Below are 22,026 nucleotides of genomic sequence, written 5' to 3'. Positions count from 1 at the left end.
AATACAAAGCACCAAAGAAACAAAACTCTACAAATACATGCTTCTTAAGCTTTTTCTTTTTTGCCGATATTGATGCCGATATTCTCTCTGTTTTTTTTATTTTTTTCCAACGAAAAGTCAAAGGCTTGGTGCGTGTTGCAAGGAGGGGCCATATAAACGCCCCAACAGTTAGATTTCAAGTTTTATTTATTGCTTTCCCTTGACATAAACAATCAAAAAGCTTGCATTTAAAAACATCTTTCTAAATGCATCATAATGAGAGGAATCAACGACTTGATATTTCAATCATTAAAGAGATGAGTGCAGAAGTTTCATTCTTTAATGCTCTTTTGCTCCCAAGCCTCCTTTTGTCACCACAAACTACTAACGAGCCACTCCCCTAAATGCATCTTTTTTTTTTTTGTGGTAAAGTACAGCTAATTTTTTGAGAAATCACTCCAACTTGAGGTATGAAACTAGCCCACGCATCTTTTAACATAAGTCATGAACTCCATTTCAATTCCCCCAAGCATTGCATACAACAAATGTAATACCAATCAAAACGACAACTCCTTTGATTGAATCAGCTTATATGAGCTCAGAAATACACAATCATCATGAACATTTCACAAGGTCTTCTAAAAAATGAAGACAAATGGTTAGGCCTGTAAAACTGTACAATACTATGTTCCTTAGTAACAGAGGGCCATGGATCTTTTGACAGAGATTCCAAGTAATGGTGAATACATTCTGACATGCACCATCTCGGTTAGAAGGATAAAGATGTTTCCACTAGAGGATTCATAGCTCCACCTTCATGGAACCTGCATCACCCAAAGACACGCATGAACCACAGATAAACTTTCGCATATGATTCAAAGCCAGTAAACAATTTTATACCATTGTGCTCTGTGCCTCCACCAGCAGGCGCATCAGGAACAAAGCCCATCCGAACAACATTTTGCAGTTCATCATGCCATACACTTGATATCTGTGTACAAAGATCCAATTAATTGAAGAACATTAAATCTTTACAAATGGTGAAAAGAAACGTTTTGAAGTACTTGAGCCACTGGGGAAATATGGGGTGGGGCAGCTCTAAGCATGTCCTCTGAATTGGGCACACTGCAAATGATTTCTGTCTGCATAACTCCCCTGGTTGATGGCCCATACAAACGAGGGCGAAGGCTGCTCATTCTTGGACCAAACCCCAGAACAGCACAACCTCCATCTTGTGCATGAAGAATCTATAGAATGAGGCACACAAGAAAATATCAAAACCATATAAACGCCAAAAGGATCTAAATTAGAGATGTGCTGCCAACTACTAAACAGTCTTACATCTTTCAGAAGGCTCTGCTCATTGTCGGAGTTCAGTTCAGGGCTGACGGCTGCAAGCTTCATCGATAGGAACTGCAGACTCCGATTGCAGCAAGGTCTATTAATAGCAGCAAAAATATGCCAAAAAGAAGATGGTACGTCCTAGTTGAGTGTTTCACACAAATTTCTAACATATGCAACAGTTTATGATAGGTCATTAATTAGCTAATGCGAAGATCAAATTCGTCGCTGTTATCAGGATTCAACTTCTCTTACCATTACATCAGTACTGAGCAAGAAAGCTAACTAGCATACCTCAACCTGGCGTTGCAGCGACTGCACATAGTTGATTATCTCATCAAGCATGACAGCCTTGCCAGTAATCTGCCAGAGTAAAATGAACAGTTTAATTTTGCTAGGAAAAAAGCCTTGGCATAAATGGGAAGAGAGAGATTTCATGAATTACCTTACTGCATCCAGGAACAAGGTCTTGAAGAAGCCTCATCCTTTCGCTGATCTTTTCCCTTCTCACCTGCATGTCATGAAAATTAAACCTAGGTATAAAATGAGAAAATAAGAAGACAATGCTGAAAGACATGTCCTAGCATAAGACTTACTCTTTCTGCAAGGCTGTGACTATTGGTGGCTTGGCCGCGCTTGGCTCGGACATGAATGTAATCTTCTTTGGGAGCATCACCATCTTGCGGATGTTCCTTGGCATGTTTAAAAGCCTGTTTATGAGTCATGATGCATGGATTCAGTTCACTCTTCTGTTTTCTCTCATCTTGCTCTATTGGGCTTTCGTCAGACTCAGCAGGGACATCTCTCTCCTGTTCAGCCTCAGCCTTGTATTGTGTGGACAAACGAAAAAACTATCAACTACCTCACAAATTGCATGTTGAAAACGAGAGAGAGGGAAGAAAAAAAAAAAAAACTGGAAAGAAGAGTACTCGTCTACCCGAATCCGATCAAGTGGAGAATGGGGATGCACAGAACCACATTCAGTCATATATTTCCTTTTCTTCCCCTTGAAATTTTTCTCAAAGCTATGATTGTTAGTTAAAGGGGAATTTGGAGGACTGATAGCGCCTGCAATCCGGCAGCTCTTTGATAAATCAAAATAACTCACCATCTCAGGAAAGCTCTCATTGCCGAAGGAAGAAGGCCTGGTATCAGCATTAGAACTATTCATTTCCTGGTTTAGCGGTATCCTAACATTACAACAAGAGATACTAGATGATCCATCAAACTCCATATTTTGATCCACCGGAACAAGGGAGTTCCAATCAGTAACTACGTATTGTTCAGTAACATTTACAGAAGAACGGGGAGCTGTCATCGAAGATGCTCTCGCGGCCCGATCAGATTGCTGAGCTGAATACATTTGGGAAGATTGGCTAATTGCAGAACTCCCCTTTTCCTCCTGCTCAAACAAGAGATTAGCATCATTATCCAAAAACAAAAGCACTATGCCGCCAAATGAACAATCCATAAGAAACGACACCTTCAACTGCTCAAGTCTTTGAGACTCAATATAGTATAGAATCTTCAAATCATATACTGCAAGTGCTGCAAATCAAATGGCAGCATCTTTAGCCCAAGAGATGAATGAAGGTTGACTGATAATTTCTTGCAGGGCTCAACAAGGAGCAACTAACCTTAGCAGCTTTACACCAAGGTTCAAAAAGCAAAAGTAGTCCCTTGGAAGAAGAATCCTATACACAAGTAACACGAAAGATGGAAAAGATCAAAACTCTTCCCTGCAATGCACCAGCTGGATGACTTTAAAACCATAAGAAAACATATATTCTACTGCAAAGTGCCCCACAGGCAAGAAAGTGAACCTTTCATCACCAGAGCATAAAGGAGACAAAGAAGAAATGATCCCTTAACATATAATATAGCTCTATATGCTAGCAGAAAAGCAAAGCTACCACCTTCGTTTTTTTTCTCAAGGACTTAAAAACTCAAGCTAGCTGCAAGCCAACAACAATAAGGTTTTCAGGGAAACAACAGGGAGAAATTAATCTAGAGAAAAGAGAGGCCTGACATAGGTTTGGAAGGATGACAGTAAGAGGAAAATAGCAATGCCTTCACTATAAATTTTCACAATGCATGAGCTTTCCTTTCACAAACAAGAGGGCCCTTTGGAATTTTCCAGAAAAGGCAGCCACAAAAAGACCCCTGAGGCATCAAATTCAGCAGAAATTTATACACAAGTGGACCACAGCAGAAATTTTTGAAGCTTTCCAGCTACTAAGGAAGGCCAATGGGCTAACTCTTTGAACATTTCCCCCAAAGGGATCTGCATGAAAACTTCAAAGCATCAAATTCTGCTGAAAATCCTACAGAAATAGATCCTACTGAATGGGTTATGGTTCTGTGGAGACCATAAATGCCAGAAACTTTCAGGCATCCAAATAAAAAAGTTTTGGCGAGAAATAGAAACCCCTTGAAAATTACCTGAATGGGTATCAGAGCAGATCCCACCAAAGCTCCTGATGCAGATGTAATTTAAAGTAAATGGATATTGTTGTGTTCTGAATTAGAGTTCAAGCAAAGAAGTAACCAAGAAGAAAAAAAAGTAAACAAAAGACCCCGCCAGCAAAATTTCTTTCAGCATTTCCTTCAATGGACACCTGAACAAGCCTCAAACCATGAAATTAGGTTAACCCAGCAGAATTGGAAGAACTTGGAACTCATCCAGTGAGACTTATCAGGGATCAAAATACAAAGGTTTTCAGCATGAGCACTTGAATTCCATAAAGATTCTACTGTATCCACACGGAAACCATATAATAGCAAGAAAATTAAGAATTGGGAGACAGTTCTAGGAGATTAGAAACAAGCGGTAGGAGGAGAGTGACCTGCCAGAGAGATGAAATGGTCCTTTTCTGAAAGAAAGGCTGCAAGTGTTAACCACTGCCAACTACCCTCTGTAAAATATATTTTTATAAAGGCCTGGAGCGAGCTAATCTAACCAAAGCATGCGAGGTCTTATAGTTTGTCTTAGATGGATTCCTGTGGTTTAAAAAAGTGAAGGGGCTTATTCTATTGTACTCCCTTGTCTATTTTAATTGCTTTTTAGGAGGGAAGGTGCTTCTCTTCAACACCAAGCTTTGAAGGATATGTCTGTTTACTGACACATTGCCAACTATTTCTACTCATTTTTCCCACTGCCAGCCCCCCCACAGCTCTCTCTCTCTCTCTCTCTCTCTCTCTCTCCCCCTCATTTCTTTTACTAGAAACATGTGGAATCTTATCTTTTTAACCTTCCTGTCCTTCACAAATCCATGCTGCAGGAGTTTGCTTGTAGAGCAGTGAACCCATGGATTTGATTCGCATTTCAGCATCTGTCGAGGATTGAGATCTCACGTTGAAGTTCCATGGATGACTAACTGCTTCGTGGTCTCGTAAGGACCATCAGAAGATAAAAATAATCGTCTGTCTATTTCACATTGCTAAAATTCTTTGAGGAAGATTAGGAGAATTTTGATGAATATGAAAATTAATCTTTAAGAATGTCGAATTATATATAAGCATATCTGAAAGCATGACTTTGTAGATTTGGAATATGTATCAAAGTTCAATTTTTCAAATTCTATAGAAAGCATAGGTGTAGTGATCGAGGATCTCATCTAAAATGACTAGTTGGATTCTTCAATGCTAGATAAGTGCCCAAATCTATTTAGTGCATAATTTAAATAGAACTAAATATATGCCAACAGGAGTCCTCCAAGTATGTGAAGACTCGTGCGAGCATGTAGGTGAGATACTAGTAGGCAGGTAGGTGTGAGCATATCATTACAATAGGCATGCATCTTTTAATTTAGATACTAATATCTTTTAAAAATGAGTTCTTGAGTAGATGCATTGGAATGGCAGTTTTAAGAAGCCCACTTCATTTTAAGATCTATATTTCGGATTACCATAAAATTAGATAGCAATTACCTTGGGACAATATGGATGATACTAAATTCTATGAAATTGGGTAATTCTAATCCATATCTTCTGTTACATCAACCTGACACAATCTATAAACCATATAACATTTAATAAAAATTATTTTTTCTAGATAATACAAACTCGTTTGGAGGCAAATTTTGTGCAAAGATCTGAATTTAGGAAAGTTCTTACTTTTTATGAAGAAATTGTAGAATTTCGAAAGGCAGTATTCCTGTTATTACGAGTCATTGTAGCACTAAATTACCAGTTATAATCATCTTTTTCTCTTTTATTATATTACATATAACAAAATAGAGAGGGCCTGAAACTATTATAGCAGCCATTATTTTGAACCTTGAATGTGTTGGAATGGCAATTTTACGAGGCCCACTTGATTTTAGTTCAATAGTCCCCAGTTCTCATGAATTTTGATACAAATTAGCCAAGGCCTATATGGATGGTATTGTATTATACCAAATTAAGCTGGACAGGAAGATCTATAAATTTGATATTATTTGCTTAAACGAAGGGCTGATATATAAAGACGGCGCTTGCAAGAAAACTTTTCAGCACTGCTCTCCAAAATAATTTTTTCACAATCTGTAAGAGTAGTCCAGTTTGCTGCATGCTTATCTCCATAGGCAAATGTGACATAGAAGATAGAAGATATTAAGCACCATCAAAGAACACCCAATGCTCCTTGCATAGGAATAATAACTGCAGTTCCAGTTCTAGTGATATGAAAACATGAAGAGCAGAGCATGCAAGTCCTGGCAGGGAAGATCACGTTTCTGCCTGCCTCCATTGGCGTATGTGAGATAAAAGAATACTAAACACCTTCAAAAAGCATCCAATAGTCCTCCCATGGGATTAATAACTGTGGTTCGGATTAGAGAACCTCCCATGCATCAGCATGCACCATAATTATATGATATGAAGCCATGTAGAGCAGAGCATGCCAGTCTTGGCAGGAAGAATGGATGGACACTTTTTCATGAGGGTTATCATGTCTCCAATATTTTGACCGCCATTACAACTCTGTTAAGGATTTTCTGCTGTGGAAACAGTGGCTATTAAGGACATGCATAATGAAAAGATGCTCGGGTCAAAAGGTGAATCATCAAATCATTTTATCGATGTTAACAAGAACATTTTGGTTTTCGAGATCTTGGTCGCTAAAGCCATAATAGACTAATGCCAGATATGTCAATCAATATCGTTTCCCATGCTCAGAGATAGCACATCTAAGCAGCCAATGCTTGGCTAATACTCGTTGCAGCTTCAAAAACAGCGTGATTTTAACTTCAAATTAGTCTACTGGGCTATGTATATTGTAGTAACCTAGGATCTTTGTCCTGTATGAGTATCCAATATCTCCTCGGCACTTAGTTAATGTGGAACTAAACATATGCTTGCACAGGCTCGGGCCTTTAAGTTGGACTTGTGTTTTAATTTAATTATTTAGGAGACGATACCTATCTTCAAGGTAGTGCAGCATTTGGCAACAAACTCTGGTTTCTTCCTCCTTTCTTTAGGACTTTCCACGCTAAGATAAATCTAGAAGGGTTCTTTGCTAACTGCAGTGGTCTTGTTGTTTTCGAGGAGAGCTAGTTGCAGCTGTTCTGATAAAAACATGCACGGAAAAGCAGTTGAACGAATAGAACCCTTTTACCACCCTGTCACATAACTTCTTACATTACTTGCAATGCAGGGCATCCCATCCTCACATTCTCCGGTGCTTGTTTTAGACTCTTAGGCCCCACAGAGACTGGAAGCAAAACTGCAAGCAGGAACTACATTCAATAGTTTTTGCAAAGCAGACAATCTCGAGCAAATTCAAGCATTTTGCTGGGATATGTTGTGGAAGTGTGCAATCAAATTCCTATCAGCTAATGTTCAAAAGTACAGACGATACATAAATCAACAACTCCAGCTATACCGAAAGTGAAAGCAAAACTATCACCTTAGTCTATCAGCACAAAACTACTTGGTAACAACTTAGTCTACCACAACCAGCATTGCAGCATGTATGGAGTGTGAACCTGGATACACAGGTAGATAGATAAGAATTATGGCAGCTACTTCCTTAGCATAAAGTGTAGATAGATAGATAAGAATAATGGCAACTACTTAGTGTAAAGAGGCTGCAGGTATCAACATCAATGGGTTGACCATAACTGAAAGTCTTGTGTGTTATAATGCATTCAGTAAGCTTCTGAAATATGAGCTCGCTGCCCACCATAAAAGGTGCGGTCCGCTGCAACAACGATGAGAAGATATCAGAGCGAGGAATCTCAAAACATGAGCAGCAGTAATGAAACATAACTTACTCTCTAATGGATGGATGGTGCATTTGCTTTATGGTTTGCTAAATACCTTTTCCCATGCTCCACAATCTTTTGTTGCACCCCCCACAAGCAAGCATTCCAAGCATTCCCAGAAAGTTGCACCCTTTCTAGGATTACGCAACACTCCGTACGCTTTTGATTGAGTGCTGCCTCTTACATGTACGAAAGAAGATCTCTTGCTTTTTATATACTGATGGTGGCTCCCATCACAGTAGACATAACAAAGATAAAGCTAATATCTCATGAAAGACATTTGGTTTAGTAAAGGGAACAGCAGAAAAAAGGAAGGCAGTGGAATTTCAATTAACAATGTTGATTCATGATATATATAAATGAATCGATGCACGCGTAAATGAGAAGCAATCATCCATTATCCTCCTGCAATCGATGTTCAGCCCATTAAAAGAAGCCAAAACATTCTCTTCCTGCAGATAAAACTTATGCTGAAGATGTGCCCATGCAATTACATGTCATTATCAAAACATGAAAAAGTAATTGAGGACAGGTGGTAGATTTTATGGCCCCACCGATTGGCTAGGCTTGTCCCAACCAGAAATTCTGTCAATTTTAGGTGGCTGGTTAGTATGACCCCCTGCTATACTGCATATGCCAAGAATTTAAACATCCTCGCCAGGAAGTGAAAATGAATGAACAACACGGAGGACAGATCTCTCAGCATTCAAGGTAGTAAGCAATATGTGGTTACTGATAAGTGAGAGATCTTTCTTTTCAGCAATATGTTTCTACTTTTAAAAACCATGCCGTAATAGAAGGACCAAGTACCAGTTTTTGATCTTAATCATATTTTTTTGTAATTAAGGCATCAAAATCAGCAAGTGTATACATAGCATGGCCACCTCTTGGATTGTCTCACAAGAAAGTAACTTTCAGACCTTCTACTTGATTAACTTCATTAGTTCATCTGCTATCATATGTTCGGTGCAAGACTCTAAGAAGACCTCTGGTAGGTATCCTGATAAATCACTCCACAAATTATATTAGAAGCGAGAAAAGCAAGCAAAAGCAGTTGATGCCATAGTGGAATGGCCTAGTCTCCAAGGATCTTGTCTTGTTTGAGCTTAACATCTGATGCATATTCTCTGCCATAGTGAGCTTTGTCAAATTGCTTCTGCATCTCCATCGAGGATTCTAAGGTCTCCTCTCTGTTATATCTGTTAACCCTAACCTCAAGACTCCCTTAAGTATTTTTCGTGTCTTCATCTTCCTGGTTATAACACAAATGAAACATAATATATGCGTCTTAATTGATGTACATGGACCTGTTCATCTTCCAATTCTCTCCTGAAATATAGAAGATCTTGATGCAATCTAATGAAGGTTTCTCCTAATCCTCATGTCGTGGGAATAAAAACAACCACTCGAAGTGTATATAACCACCCCAAAGAACATTCATCTGATATATCTTGATGCAACTGCCTGCTATTTCTTCTGTATAAATAAGTCATTATACTGAAGTCTGCCACCTAGATATGCTCAATAAATATTACGAGACCGTCCACATTGACCTTAATCAAACATGAGAATGATGGCACATTACAAGATATTTGATTATGAAATTCACAAGACATGAATATTACATCATTTAATCATATCTCCAGTACATTACCCCAACGGAATTCTAAAATAGACGTTGTTATTTATATTGACAACTCTTTTGTATAATGGAGGCTACATATAAAGAAGTTCCCTGAATATCGGTAGTTCAAACATCAACAATGAGCATATAATTAGAGCTTACTTAGCAGAAAAAATGGAACACAGGATCCAACCAAACATACACATTGAAGAGTGGTACATCTGAAACACATTACAGGACAGGCGATCCTATGAAAGAGAGAGTAATTCATTGTCAAAGAAGATTACAGCAGAAGGATAGAAGCTTATCATCCTCTTTCCATGCTTATGTGCGATAAAGTTGGTAATGAGGTATTAGCCAAGAGCATGGAATACACAATTCACAAAGGTTTTGTAAAATCACAAACAAATATATTGTATAGATAAGGATGTTACCAGTCCAAAGTGCAGTTATGCATAAAATGAGTATAGCAAATTTGTGAATGATGAGGTGGATGCATGGTGAAACTATCAAAGAAAGAATTGAGTGCACCGATTATATGTATCAACTAAAATCCCTGGGGTTAATTTATAGATGAATCAACCAAGATAACTGGACTAGATGCAATGTATGTTAGAGTCAGCATCTTAAAAAGAGAATCCTAAATTCAAACTGCATATCTGCAGAAGGTGAGAAAGCTGCCAAAATGTTACTTGAATAAAACTAGAATGAATGGAATATATATAATCTATTTTTTAGATAATGGCCCTTAATAGGAGCCAAAGGCAATGCATTTATTATCTTACAAATGAAGCAGAGATAGAAGATGAAAGTCCTATAAGTTATGTTTGTATATGTGTGACGTATGTAAGTAGAAAGGACATCTTCTTGCAATCCAAGTCTTTCCCCATCAAAATGGGGTTTACTATGGGGCACATTTATATCAATACAACACATAATTAGACCACAAGTTAACCTCTCAGCAACCCTTTAAAATTGATAGCAAATTCCTAGACAAAGCAACTTTAGGTAAGAGAGGTGTCAAGCCATGAAATCTAGGAAGTTTGCTGCCAGATAGAGAAGCCTACCTTAACTTTTTTATATGAAGAGAGGCCTAGCATATCAGTCACAGCTTATCTCATGAAAGAAGATATCCAAGTATAAAATACAATGACCAAATGAGCCTGTGCTCAAGATTTCAGGTCCACATATTAATCTTGATAGTATTCTAAGACTTACAGTAAAGGTTCTAGATCCCATTTCACATTTGGAAGTCCAAATTTGATTTGCTTTTCATCTCAGTATTAAATCTCAACCCGGAAATCCAGTTCTATGGGACCCTGAAAGCCTCAACTAATACCATCTTTCCAGCTGTATGGTAATTATCATTGATGTGTTTGCAAGCCTATATACATCACCATATTCCTGAACTGCAGATGATCCTTCTTGAACTATGTATCGATGAACAAATCCCAGATCGCTATATCTAGTTGACAGATATTTTCTGGAATGAACAAATCCTGAATCACTATATCCTTCCAAGAATGCAACGTCACTTGATTAGTATCAAACCGACTGCCATCTTTTTCTGCCCATGAGAATCCGACCAGAGCGCCTTCTACTTCTAATAGGCTATGAACTAGATCAGAATCATTCTCAACAAATCCATAAGAAGTGATCTAATTTTTTTCCTCCAGTAAGTTCAAAAGCTATTTATTTTGGATAATGCTCTAGTATAGCCATAGAAATCAAGAAAGGACATATTATATGGACCATCTACAGTAAAGACATTTTTCTATCAAAAGATAAAGGTCTACTTTTACACCTCATCAAGCATATATCCTTTTGATAGGCTCCAAATCTAAGCAACTCACTCAATCAGCCCAGATGCAAGTCTCAGCATCTGAGGAGTGTTCCTCATGGTCTTTCCATGGTCCCACCATCTATGATGTTTCCAGAAAGTTTGCCTAACCAAACTTTACTATTCTTTAGTTATTTTTCACACGACTCGTTATAAAGAGCTCCACAACTTGGTAAATCAAGGAATAACATTGCCTTAGTCATATAAAACTACCAGCAATCTTCTAATGTTGAGAATGGCTGCTCTATAGTTCTCTTTGCAAACAACTAGCACTTTCAAAAGAGATGTGCATTTAAGAAACAATTGGTTGGACCACATTAGCCAAAAAAGATAGCAGACAACCCCAAGGTTAAATTCATGAACAAAAATTCCCAAGGCTGCAGGGTTGCTCCTCAGAAATCAATTCTAAACACTTCTCTGAAATGTAGTTAACTATTCCTACATACTTGGAGGTCCAAGGACCCAAAGTGGTTGAGAGACATTTCTGTTTTACCATAATTGCTCCTTGTGATTAGTTTGAAGAGGACTTGTTATCTTCTTGACAAGATTGAATACAACGATAAAAATCATAGAGAAGTAAAGACAACAAAATGGAATGAAGATAAGCAAAATCTTAATGGAACATAAAGTTGTAACCTTTTTTTTTTTTTTTTTTTTAATTCAAGTAGTGGTTACACATCTGTAGACGTAGCAGGGAAAAGAAAAATTGCAACAATTAAGTACAGCTACTGGAATAAGTAAATTGTGAAAGGGTTGAAGAAAAAAGCTTGGAGGTCTTGAATGCATGTTTTGCATGCACAGATGTGTGCATTTGTTCTCGTATGGTTCTTGTGTGCATGTTAGAACCACCAGAATTCACATTGAAATATGCTTTATACCATATAAGACATCAGGAAAGTAAACATTGAGGTAACTTGATTCACGTACCAAGGAAACTGAAGAAACATATATAGTCGACTAGCAACCTGAACTTCAAAACTGCAATTACAGCCCAAGGTACTGCATCTCGGCCTCATGCCTCGTACTAGTATCATTCTATTACTATATCGGTACATCCAATATGAAAACCGGCACCATACCATATACCGGCATCAAATCGATCAATGGAGTTGCCAGTGGGCTGGGCTGGCATGATGACCTGGGCCAATAAATCCAGGCGCCAGATTGGAGTAGTAATCCTAAAAGCCAATCCACATAGGAATGAAGAGGGTTTGATTGATTTTAGCTGGACCCAGGCTGGTTGCTCATACAAAGCGGCCCAACTTGGGCTCAGTCGTATCTAAAATATTACCGACTGCCAGGTCGGTCCCGAGCCTGGGACCTTTGGGCTTGATTCGGGCCAGGCCGAAATTGGGTCTGAGCCCTATCATCTAAGCTTGTTTTGAGCCTAGGCCTGGCGTCCTAACGATAGGTAAAATTACAAAAAATAAATATTTATTTTATTTTATTCCACTCATCTTTAAGATATTCCTACAATTTTCTATTTTGAGAATCCGTCCTACTGTTTTCTTAGCTATGAATTTTTCCCACAATAAATACCGTACATTTTCGAGAAAACATCAAACTTCTGAATTCATAAGACTTGAATCATGAAAAATAAAGAAGTTGATTCACAAATATAATTCAGAAAAGGTTATATATAAATTTTCACCGAAATTGGATGTCATGCAATTTCCCTTTTTCTCCGCGCTACGATCGGGCAAATAATTTTGCCGTATGGATGATAAAACTGTTTGCATGCAGGATAAGTTGATGGTTTGCTTGGGATAAGCCTCAGACCCATTAGCTTATCCTACATGTGTAAATAATTTTAGAATAAATTATAAAAAATTATTTAAAATTAAAAATAAATTATACTTATATTTAATAATTAAAAAAACTATATTTAAATTTATGAAGTTTATTTTTGCCTAACACTTTAGCTCATGACTTAATAATATAATAGTCAAATCGTTAATTTAAAAATATTCTGAATATCACGTCAGAAAATTTTTTAAAAATAATAAAAATAACTTTAAGTGATGTAGCAGCCACATAAGAATATTAAAAAAAAACATTCTTCCCGTTATCTAAAATTAATTTTGGCTTTTTATGTAAGATGGATAATTTTACTAATAGCATTAATTTGACTAGATGTAAGTGTATTATTGAATATAAGTGTAATAAATATAAACTTAAAAAAAATATAATTTACTTATGATTTTATTTGATGGAAGGACAAAATCATCCACCAATTGGATCTGAAGATGAAAAATGCACCATCAACAATGCCATGTTCAGAAAGATAAAATTAATATATATATATATATATATATATATATATATATATATAATATTATGCATATGCATGCATCAATATATGTACGTATTCCACAAGGCGCCCAGGGTCAAAGAATCTTCGGAGGCGAGGACGGTAAGGCTGTGAGGTTATTGAGTAAAATTAAAAAAATTAAAACCAAAACAGTGAGGGTCATACTTCGGCCGTCAATGCTGCCGCACTGCGCGAAGCGCCGAACGATTCTGACTTTGATTAGCGACGTTGATGGATCCCCATCAGGCATCTCATCCATCCGTACGAATCTTCTTGTTTTTGTTTTTTTTTTTTGGCACAGGAGTTGGTCTCGGCTATTTTATTATTTCATGGGTGCAAACTCAGGGCCGTCACATGCAGTACCATCAATACCATCCCTATTGGCAGGAGAGCTTTGTCATTTATTTATTTACTTTTATTCTTGGCCCAAATGCTGGGCCTTAAATTTTGCCTTTCTTCTTTTTTGATATTTTGTGATCAAGTAATATTTCCAGCAAGCAACATTTCACTATTTTCTTTTTCTTTTTTTTTTTTTGATACAACCACTATAATCTTTCAGCGGGATGAGCCCGCATTGTTGTTTTTGATACAACGGCAGCCCACACACTGCAAATGTGAATATGATAAATAATATCAGAAAATAGAAAACTACGTAGTAAAGGCCTTAGTACAGACCTATGGTCCATCCAAACGAACCCACTATAGTGGTGGGCCGCATAAAAAGTCACTCAGTCAGCAGTTTTGTTTATCTTTCTATAAACATGTGAGGCATGGTAGAATTCACTCTCCTAGCAGTCTGTGTAGTTCATGGATCAACGATCGATCATCAACTATGCGCTCCCGGCTCCGGATCTACTCAATTACCGTGGCCGAATCTTCCTTAAGAATGATATGAACCGGGTTCAATGTCCAACTCGCATAGTAGATTCCCTTTCAGGCTGCTCTAGGCCGCTAAGTTTTTAGTTTCTTATTTGTCCATTGATTAGCAACAGAAAGCATAAGTTTTTACCCAAAAAAAAAAACAAAAAGCAAAAAGCAAAAAGCATAAGGTGGGTTTGTGGCACAACAGGATTGAACTGTTCTTAGGAGCAGGTGAATAGAGTTTTATCAATTGATAGGAATTAAGTTTTGTTATTTAGAAAATGTGTGCATCCAGTATTCTTGATTTGTTTGTTTTTTGGTTTTTGGCAGGAGGTGTGCTCCTTTATTTGAACCAAATCCATTTCCAAACGTTTCAGTGATGTCGAATTACTGGATAATGTAACCTCCACAGAATTTGTCTTTTGACAATAAAAATATCCAGAGAACATTTCACAATATAATTATAGGAGCCGTTATTTGCACAAGCCATACCTTCTCATTGAAATAGGGTTAGATCCTGCTTGCCAGTGCACTATGAAATGGTAATCTAGCTTAGGCAACACTGTGTCACTTCTTCGACTATTTTTGTTGCAAAAATACATCATTTTTACCTATTGCACATAATAGACATGCAATTGTTTATATTGATGCATACATAGCGTATCATGTCGACTTCCGTATAATAATTGGATAAGTTTTAGACATATCCAGGTTAAGTGCTTCTAAAATCCAAATTCAAATGTCAAGGAACAAAATTCGAGACTCCAACCTAAGCTTAGTTTCTTAGTGATTATTTTGTGTATCGTTTATGCGTCCAAGTTTGAACACTAAATTCTACAATTCATTCAGGCCTCTTGCCTGGCAGAAAGAGTACTGAACCAAGTTGGCGTTTGCATCTTTGTGGAAGTATAATACCAAGTTCTACATTGCATTTAAGCATAGATTCAATTGGAGAGAAAAGAATAAGCAAGGGATCGGCAGACACTAACATACTAATTTTAGGATAACTCGGACTCCTGCAAGATCTAACCTGGTTTGCTAGCTGACTCGATCCTTCTTTAAGCATATATATTTTCACCAGACTTATGATTTAGAGGCTCTTTCATGTTCTTTTTCCTTTTTTTTTCCCTGCTTTTTCTTGATGGGCTGCATTGAGCAAATGGGCCATAAGTGGGCCGAGTGTACGAGAAGGGCAGGCCCATTTGTATCCCTAGCCACGCAATTGCCGTGAGACTGCACTTGCACAGCGTTGCATGCAGTGCATGGTGGGGGGATGCAACAGCTTGTATTGCAATCTGAAGGCAAGGAAGAAGCAGATGCATGCATGGTGTTTGGAGTTCATTTGATGGGAAGGTACGGGAGGGATCGATGGGGGGTCACAATGATAACGAGAGCCGCTTCAGTAAGGCCTTTATTGTGGGGTCCCACCAGATCGCCATCAGTTTGTAGGGGTTCGAAACTCCAGTGTTTGTGGCAGGGAAGCTTGAAGCTGGGCACTCACATGGGAGGGTGGGGGGGGGGGGGGGGGGGGGAATGATCCATAAATGAGATACATGCTTGGTTGGTACTTCTGTCCATGCTGTTTCATTTGGAGAGGCATGTCCTATGGGTGTCTAGATGTGATGAGGAAGGATGAGGGCATCAATGGACCCCTTATTTAGTTTAAGAAGTGATACACATATAAGAAGATTGATTGTTGCATCCTTCTCCTATGGTATACAAAGGAAACAATGGGCAAGCACAGTTTAGCTCGAGTATGAGTAGAAACCAAAGGGTTCCTCGGGAGCACCAAATATCTCTACTGCATTACTCAACTTGTGCTCCAAAACTACTTCTGCTAATAACATTATTATCACCACATCCTTCTCCATTGATTTCTATCCAAGCTTAATTATATCTCAAGTTACAGCAAGAACTCTAGGGTTCTTTTATGCCACCTATCCCTTACAAGTGTTTCATTTTTTCCTCAAGTAAGATTGTATGTTACATATACATACAAACATATATATATATATATATATATAGGCATACATACATACATGTATACATATACATATACATACATACAAACATCCATACATATATATAAATTACGAGAATCCGGACGAGGTGGTGGCTTTGAGCAGGGCTGTTTTACTGTTTTCTGACAGCTTGTCATGAAATCACGGGGTGTATATGGATATCATTCAATGATATGATGATTCGTGCTGGTGTATGCAGAGAGAGAGAGAGAGAGAGAGAGAGAGAGAGAGAGTTCTTATTCTTGGTAGGGGGCAATCAGCTTTTTTTTTTTTTTTTGGGTGGTTGAAGGCCAAGGTTGCTCGATCTTGGAAAATAACTGATCAAGTGCAATATTTTAGGGGCTTCTTAGCAAAAGAAAAGATGGCCATGATGGTGCATGACTGATCAAGTGAAATATTTTAGGGGCTTCTTAGCAAAAGAAAAGATGGCTATGATGGTGCATGTGAGCGAGCAGATTTGCAGCTACAGTTGATGCATGTGTACCTCTTCATGGGGCCTATGCCCAGTAGATAAATAAAGCATGTCTTCTCACCAAATCCTTCTATTTATTATTATCTTCTAGTGTCCATGCTACAATAAATTAGCATCCATGTCTGAACAATGTCTGAGTTTTTGGTCCTACTCTGGCCTCATTACTCACCATTGTTGATCTAGTCACATAGTCTGACCTATTAACTGAAAAAAAAGGGACATATATATGCCTGACTTGGACCCAACTACTAACATCCTTACAGTTGAAAGCGACCGAGTTCCATCTTGCGATGAAAAATCTCTCCATTTTTTAACTACATGGAGATCATTGTGAAGCTCAGCTCCCTCAACATGAATTTTTTTTATCTCAAATCCACCATCAGCCATGCTTTCAACCAGATAGCTCGGGGTAACAACAGTTAGAAAAGTTAACCACATTTCCTTGGAAAGCGTACATTAGCTTTGGAGACAAAGTCTTTCCATAGAATGCTATGCCATAACAAAAACCATCATGAATCTGGGACAAGCAAAGCATGATTTGCGAATCTCTCTGCTTTAGAATAAATGCGGAATGTTGGAAGCCTTTGGACAAAGCTTGCAGAGGAAAAGGGCATAGTTAATGATGGTCACGAAGAGGCTTGGAGAGGAGGGAAAAGGGTGACATGCTGGTCAAAAGATTACGCTGCATTGCTGTGATACAATGAGCTGTTTTCAATGATGTACTTGGCAAGACCAAAAGTAGACTAACTAAACATCATTTCATGCAATGAAATCATTGTCCTTGAAACCTCAGGCCTACAACTTGGAAAAATTCTCCTCCCAAACGGCCCCAAAGGTGTTCAAAAAGAAATCTAATCTACTGACAGTGGACTCAGCCTGCTCCCACCATTAGCATTGGACCTCATGAATCACCAATCTCATCCACACTGCTGGAAAAAAAGGGGTAAAAAGTAAAACAAGACTCCTCTCCTCTTTCTCGAATACAACATGCGTTCTTCTCTCTCGTGTTTCCTTCTTTTGCTTCATCAAATTTACATGGCTTTACCATCATAACAGAAGCTTAAGCGTCGTTCCACGCAGCAAACACTGGCATTTGAGCCATGGAAATTGTTGGTCTGAGCTGGGTTGATGGAATCCAAGAACTCATTGGGGCGGGACTAGTGAAGTTGGATGAAGGCTTGGAGTAGAGCATCGAGAGACCATTCCGGTCCGGGCTTCCTTCTCTGGAGCTACTCAGGCTGGTCACCAGCGAGGATGGATTTGAAATGTGGTTATTCCCTATCTTGCCAGAATCCTCGACCCCGTTGACTGAACTCACCGTCTCCATGCCGACCATGCCATGCAGAGCCACTGAGAGGGCTGCGGAGCTCCGGTGATCACCTACACCTGTCACAGATTTGTGATTGAGAGATTCAGAGGACTGTGGTGTTTGCTGAGGGGACTGGTAGAGGACCATCTTCCAATCAGAAGCACTGCTGTTGTTCTCTTCAGTTAGATCAAGCTCTCTGCTGCTGTTTTGTACTGAAGCGCAATCGTTGCCTGCTTCTATTGCTTTAGTTCTCCTGGCAAGCTCTCCTGATAGCAGTGTAGGACTCGCCATAATCTTTTCCACGTCGTATCTTGTTATATCAAAGTTCGTAACAGCGTTCACCCCACGGAATTTAATTGCAGCAACATCGTAGGCTTCAGCCGCTTCCTCTTGAGTACCTAAGAATTCATCTCACTAGTGAGAACTAGAGTTGTGTTTAATCAAACAGGACTACCTTAACAGTCAACTTTATGGACCAAACATTTTTCCTGACAGATAGCCTTAGTGGAGCTTGTATAATTCAAACACCATAAGGAAGAAATTGCCCATTTTGGTTCTCCCTTCTGATTACAAGCCTGTAAACCAGTCAACTTAGAGCTTTGCAAAAACCGAAACATGACTATTTTGAATAGAAAAAGATCGCAACATTAATAGTGACGTGATAAAACTGTTAATTTTTTGGAAACAATCATAAAAGATGAGTTGTAAGATTGAGCAGATACAATAATGTGGCCTGGCACCAGACACAGACATATTAACCTAAATGGCTTCATATACTTACTGAAGGTTCCAAGGTAAAGATCCTTGTTTCCAGCAACCCTCCCTATTCGGGCTTGCCATCTTCCATGTTGGTGATGTCTGCAGAGAAGTAGGAAGAGACAATTTAATCAAAAAAACAAATCCCAACAAAGGAAAAGATTGTTGTTCTACATTGACTACTGGAGAAACCTTGTCACTCCTCGGTACATAGAGGCTCCCCTGGAAAACCCACTGCTTTTTCTGCGAGCAAGACCACAACCAAGAAATGAGAAGTTTTTCGAAATAGCATATTAAATGGATGCTTAGGACTGAAGAAGAGGGATTTTACCTTCTCAAATGGGCAACATATTCTTGCCTGCTCATGTTTTTCATTTCTTCTAGCTCTTCTTGGTAATTTTCCAACTGCATCAACCCAAATTGAGGCCATAAGATCACAACAAAGGAGTGAAATGCTGGAGTTTTGGTAAGCACTTAGCAGTCTTGAAGGATCAATCATACCGGGAAGTTGATATGTGTCGATGGTCCCCAGTACTTCAGAGCAGCCAAGTCATAAGCTCTTGCAGCCTTCTCTTCCATGTCGTAACCCCCTGCAACCGCAAAATTTAGTTGCTATACCAGTATAGAGGATTTGGAGGGAGCCAGGAGAAAGTTTTAACAAAAAGAGATGGTTCAATATTTTAGTTGAAAAGAAAGAGAGGCCTACCCAGATAAACTGCAGAAGATATTGAATTCCATGACATTATCCCCAGGGAAGAATATGACAGGAGAATTCCATACAATAGTCAGCAAACGTGGGTAAGAATCCCAAATATTAGGGAAGAACAAGGGAATAAAATGTAAGTTTAATGAGATTTTCTGAGCCTTTTTTTTTTTTTTTCGGGGGGGGGGGGGGGGGGGGGGGGGGGGGGGGGGGGGGTGTTTACCAACCTTGCCTTCCCTTCCTTGTCTGGCCTTCCTTCTTGCAACTGTTGTCCCAGAGATGGGCTTCATATCTCCCAGTCCATCTATGCCTGATTCACAAAGCATATGCCATAACATCACTATATAAAGCATTTCAAGAGATAGAAGTGACAGCAAATAAAAAATAGAAGAGCTGCTAGAATCATCACACGCCAACATGAGAACCCTTTAGAACACACTAGAGTACAAACACCCCATGGAAAAAAAAAAAAAACCAAGCAGTAGAAAAAACTTGCAAACAAGAAAATGATATAAAATAAAGAGATGGCAAGACCCCAGAACAACATCTTGCTTAAATAAATAAAATAACTAAAAGAGTAGCTTAGAAACCAATGCACCACGCTCACCAATACTGACCTGGTAACACCTCTATACTGAGATGTTCTCTGGCCAAATGTATCAATGGACTTCCTATGGACTGGCTGCTTCTGGCCCCCTTTCCCAGTCCCTCTCTTCTTGGGTGTATCTAAGGCCATACATTCAGTTGGTGCAGCAGGAGATATCTGCTGTGGAGCTGTGACACAACTAGACTGAGAGCCAGGGCTCATGGTCAAGCTTAAGGACTGCAAGTCTCCATATCCCATTGCACCGACAGAACTAGTCCCTATGCCCCCTTCCTCACTCAATCCATTGTTGCATGTACCATAGTGCCCGGCTACCCAGTTTCTCAAGCTTGGAATTCCATCATCGGCCATTGGTTCTTCCTCCAATGGACCCTGAAAAATCTCATGGCCTGTTAGCCCAGAGCACAAGCCTTCTTGCAGCGGCTGGAAGTATGGATGCTGCTGCTGGTGCTGGTGCACTTGGAGGAGGTCTAGAGGATGGCTTCTATTGCCCTCAGGCTGCGAGTTTTGGTGGTAGTATATGCTGTCCAAGCTTAAGGCCATTGCTCCCCTTTCGTTGTTCCCATACTGATGATGAGACCCCATGTTTGGACCACCACCTAAGAAATCTTCCAGTTTTGGGGATGGAGATGGCACCATTCCTTCACCACATTCAACAGGAAGGGAAAAAGAAGGTTGTCAAAATGTTTTTAGAAACAGTAGCTTGTCTGGAAGCTGCAAGAATCTAAAGAAAGAAAATTAAGCAGCAGTCGGGACATACCTTGCTGCTGTGATCTGCTGAGTGCTTCCATGATGCAAAGAGACCCATCAGACTTCAGCGGCATTACAGACAACTGAGAATAGAGCCCCCCGTTCTCCCCTTCAACTCCATAGCAGAGACCCGAGCTGTTAAGCTGAGGTGGAGACAGAAAGAAGCTGCATGGGACTGCAGAGGAGACAGCAGCATGGGTGGGCTGCGCTTGGTGATGATGACTCTGATTATTTGGTTGGTGATGCGGTTCTGAGGACATCTCCATGTTCATTTGAGGGGAGAGAGAGAAGCCCAACCAGCTGCTGCTGCTGCTGCTGCTGCTGTTGTTCATTGACTTCATCTTCCTCTTTCAGACTGCTCTCCACGAGGACCTGATGCAAAGAAGCTGAAAGATTCGGAGAACTAAGCCCTCTCGGCTTCTCTCAGAGAAACACCCATGGAGGACAAATTTAATCCTCAACGCATATTCTCTTTGAAAAGCACCTGATGAGAACATCGGAGGTCCCTTTAAACTAAGCAAAAAGAACGAGCTCTACCAAGCGAATGCTAGATCACTAGCACCCTCCTGCATTCCATAGGGATCTGTGTTCCGAGAAAGACCAATAGCCCATCGTTCCAGCTTTTCCTTCCCTCCCCACACTATACTTTTCTTAAGGCCCTTAAACCCTACTAAAAAACTTCGGTGGTGATATGACCCCAAGTCAAGGCAGCAATGCAACCACACAAAGGGTTCTTGACCTGCCCACCGCCCCGAAGAACTTGAAAGGCAATCTTATTAATGGTGAGGTGGCCATTGGGGAGAGTACCAGGCCCTTTCCTTCTCTACTTACCTTATGCCATCTATCAAGCTGGATGCCGGTCAGAGTGGCCAAAAGAAGGCTGCTATTTTCACAGTCTCATGGCCATGAGATAGATTGATTGACAGGCAGGACAACTGTCCAACCAGTCACTTCACAGCAGTACTATTATCTCTGTACTAGATCGCAGTGCAGCCCAAGGATCCCAATTAAATCTATTGTTCACACCTTGTGGCTATCCAAATCATTTTCCAATTTTTTTATAAAAAGAACAATCAAAAACATGTTTCTGAGGAAGGGGAATTAATTTGAGTTGATAACGATATATCATCACAGAACCATGTACAAGAGATGGTCCCTGTGGGAATAGGGATGGAGAAGCCGGTTTCGCTAAAAATTAGCATGTCCATAC

The 22,026-nt window shown here is 39.4% G+C and overlaps 2 protein-coding genes across 16 annotated transcripts; both read right to left on the bottom strand.

Annotated features, from left to right (window-relative positions):
* Positions 1 to 527: 527 nt before the first annotated feature.
* Positions 528 to 4,267, bottom strand: LOC120111141 (transcription factor bHLH74-like). 15 transcript variants are annotated; one of them, XM_088700883.2, is made up of 13 exons: positions 3,763 to 4,163; positions 2,958 to 3,014; positions 2,804 to 2,868; positions 2,618 to 2,722; positions 2,429 to 2,510; positions 2,258 to 2,326; positions 1,917 to 2,144; positions 1,766 to 1,831; positions 1,615 to 1,683; positions 1,321 to 1,392; positions 1,044 to 1,226; positions 880 to 970; positions 528 to 803 (listed from the first exon to the last, which is right to left on the bottom strand). In XM_088700883.2, the coding sequence occupies exons 5-13, from the start codon at positions 2,489 to 2,491 to the stop codon at positions 781 to 783; spliced, it is 864 nt and encodes a 287-aa protein (XP_088557009.1). In that variant the 5' UTR covers positions 2,492 to 2,510; positions 2,618 to 2,722; positions 2,804 to 2,868; positions 2,958 to 3,014; positions 3,763 to 4,163; the 3' UTR covers positions 528 to 780. The 15 variants fall into 15 exon arrangements, with proteins under 15 accessions (XP_088557009.1, XP_038983589.1, XP_088557010.1 ...); XM_039127661.2 differs by adding an exon at positions 4,167 to 4,222 and having other exon boundaries at positions 2,258 to 2,722; positions 3,763 to 3,797; XM_088700884.2 differs by having other exon boundaries at positions 2,250 to 2,326; positions 2,429 to 2,722; positions 2,958 to 3,604; positions 3,763 to 4,195.
* Positions 4,268 to 17,414: 13,147 nt separating this feature from the next.
* Positions 17,415 to 21,550, bottom strand: LOC103703547 (AP2-like ethylene-responsive transcription factor ANT). The gene is made up of 8 exons (XM_088700877.2): positions 20,827 to 21,550; positions 20,080 to 20,707; positions 19,690 to 19,772; positions 19,261 to 19,349; positions 19,091 to 19,164; positions 18,952 to 19,002; positions 18,785 to 18,861; positions 17,415 to 18,401 (listed from the first exon to the last, which is right to left on the bottom strand). The coding sequence occupies exons 1-8, from the start codon at positions 21,155 to 21,157 to the stop codon at positions 17,755 to 17,757; spliced, it is 1,980 nt and encodes a 659-aa protein (XP_088557003.2). The 5' UTR covers positions 21,158 to 21,550; the 3' UTR covers positions 17,415 to 17,754.
* Between the last annotated feature and the right edge of the window lie 476 nt (positions 21,551 to 22,026).

This window comes from Phoenix dactylifera, chromosome 7 (genome assembly GCF_051530095.1).
Source record: "Phoenix dactylifera cultivar Ajwa chromosome 7, Ajwa_hap1_PhDact_Kaust_v1.1, whole genome shotgun sequence".
Lineage (NCBI taxonomy): Eukaryota > Viridiplantae > Streptophyta > Magnoliopsida > Arecales > Arecaceae > Phoenix > Phoenix dactylifera.
The sequence above is the reverse complement of the archived record's forward strand: the minus strand, read 5'-3'. Positions and strand labels throughout refer to the sequence as shown.

Excerpts from the sequence above, each read along its gene's own strand:
- LOC120111141 (XM_039127662.2), bottom strand. The coding sequence starts at position 2,683 with ATGTATTCAGCTCAGCAATCTGATCGGGCCGCGAGAGCATCTTCGATG. Across the intron at positions 1,832-1,916 it reads GTCACAGCCTTGCAGAAAGA|GTGAGAAGGGAAAAGATCAG; the intron begins GTAAGTCTTATG and ends CATGACATGCAG. Across the intron at positions 804-879 it reads TGGAGGCACAGAGCACAATG|GTTCCATGAAGGTGGAGCTA; the intron begins GTATAAAATTGT and ends TGGGTGATGCAG.
- LOC103703547 (XM_088700877.2), bottom strand. The coding sequence starts at position 21,157 with ATGAAGTCAATGAACAACAGCAGCAGCAGCAGCAGCAGCAGCTGGTTG. Across the intron at positions 19,773-20,079 it reads CAGTATAGAGGTGTTACCAG|GCATAGATGGACTGGGAGAT; the intron begins GTCAGTATTGGT and ends TTTGTGAATCAG. Across the intron at positions 19,350-19,689 it reads GACAAGGAAGGGAAGGCAAG|GGGGTTACGACATGGAAGAG; the intron begins GTTGGTAAACAC and ends TTGCGGTTGCAG.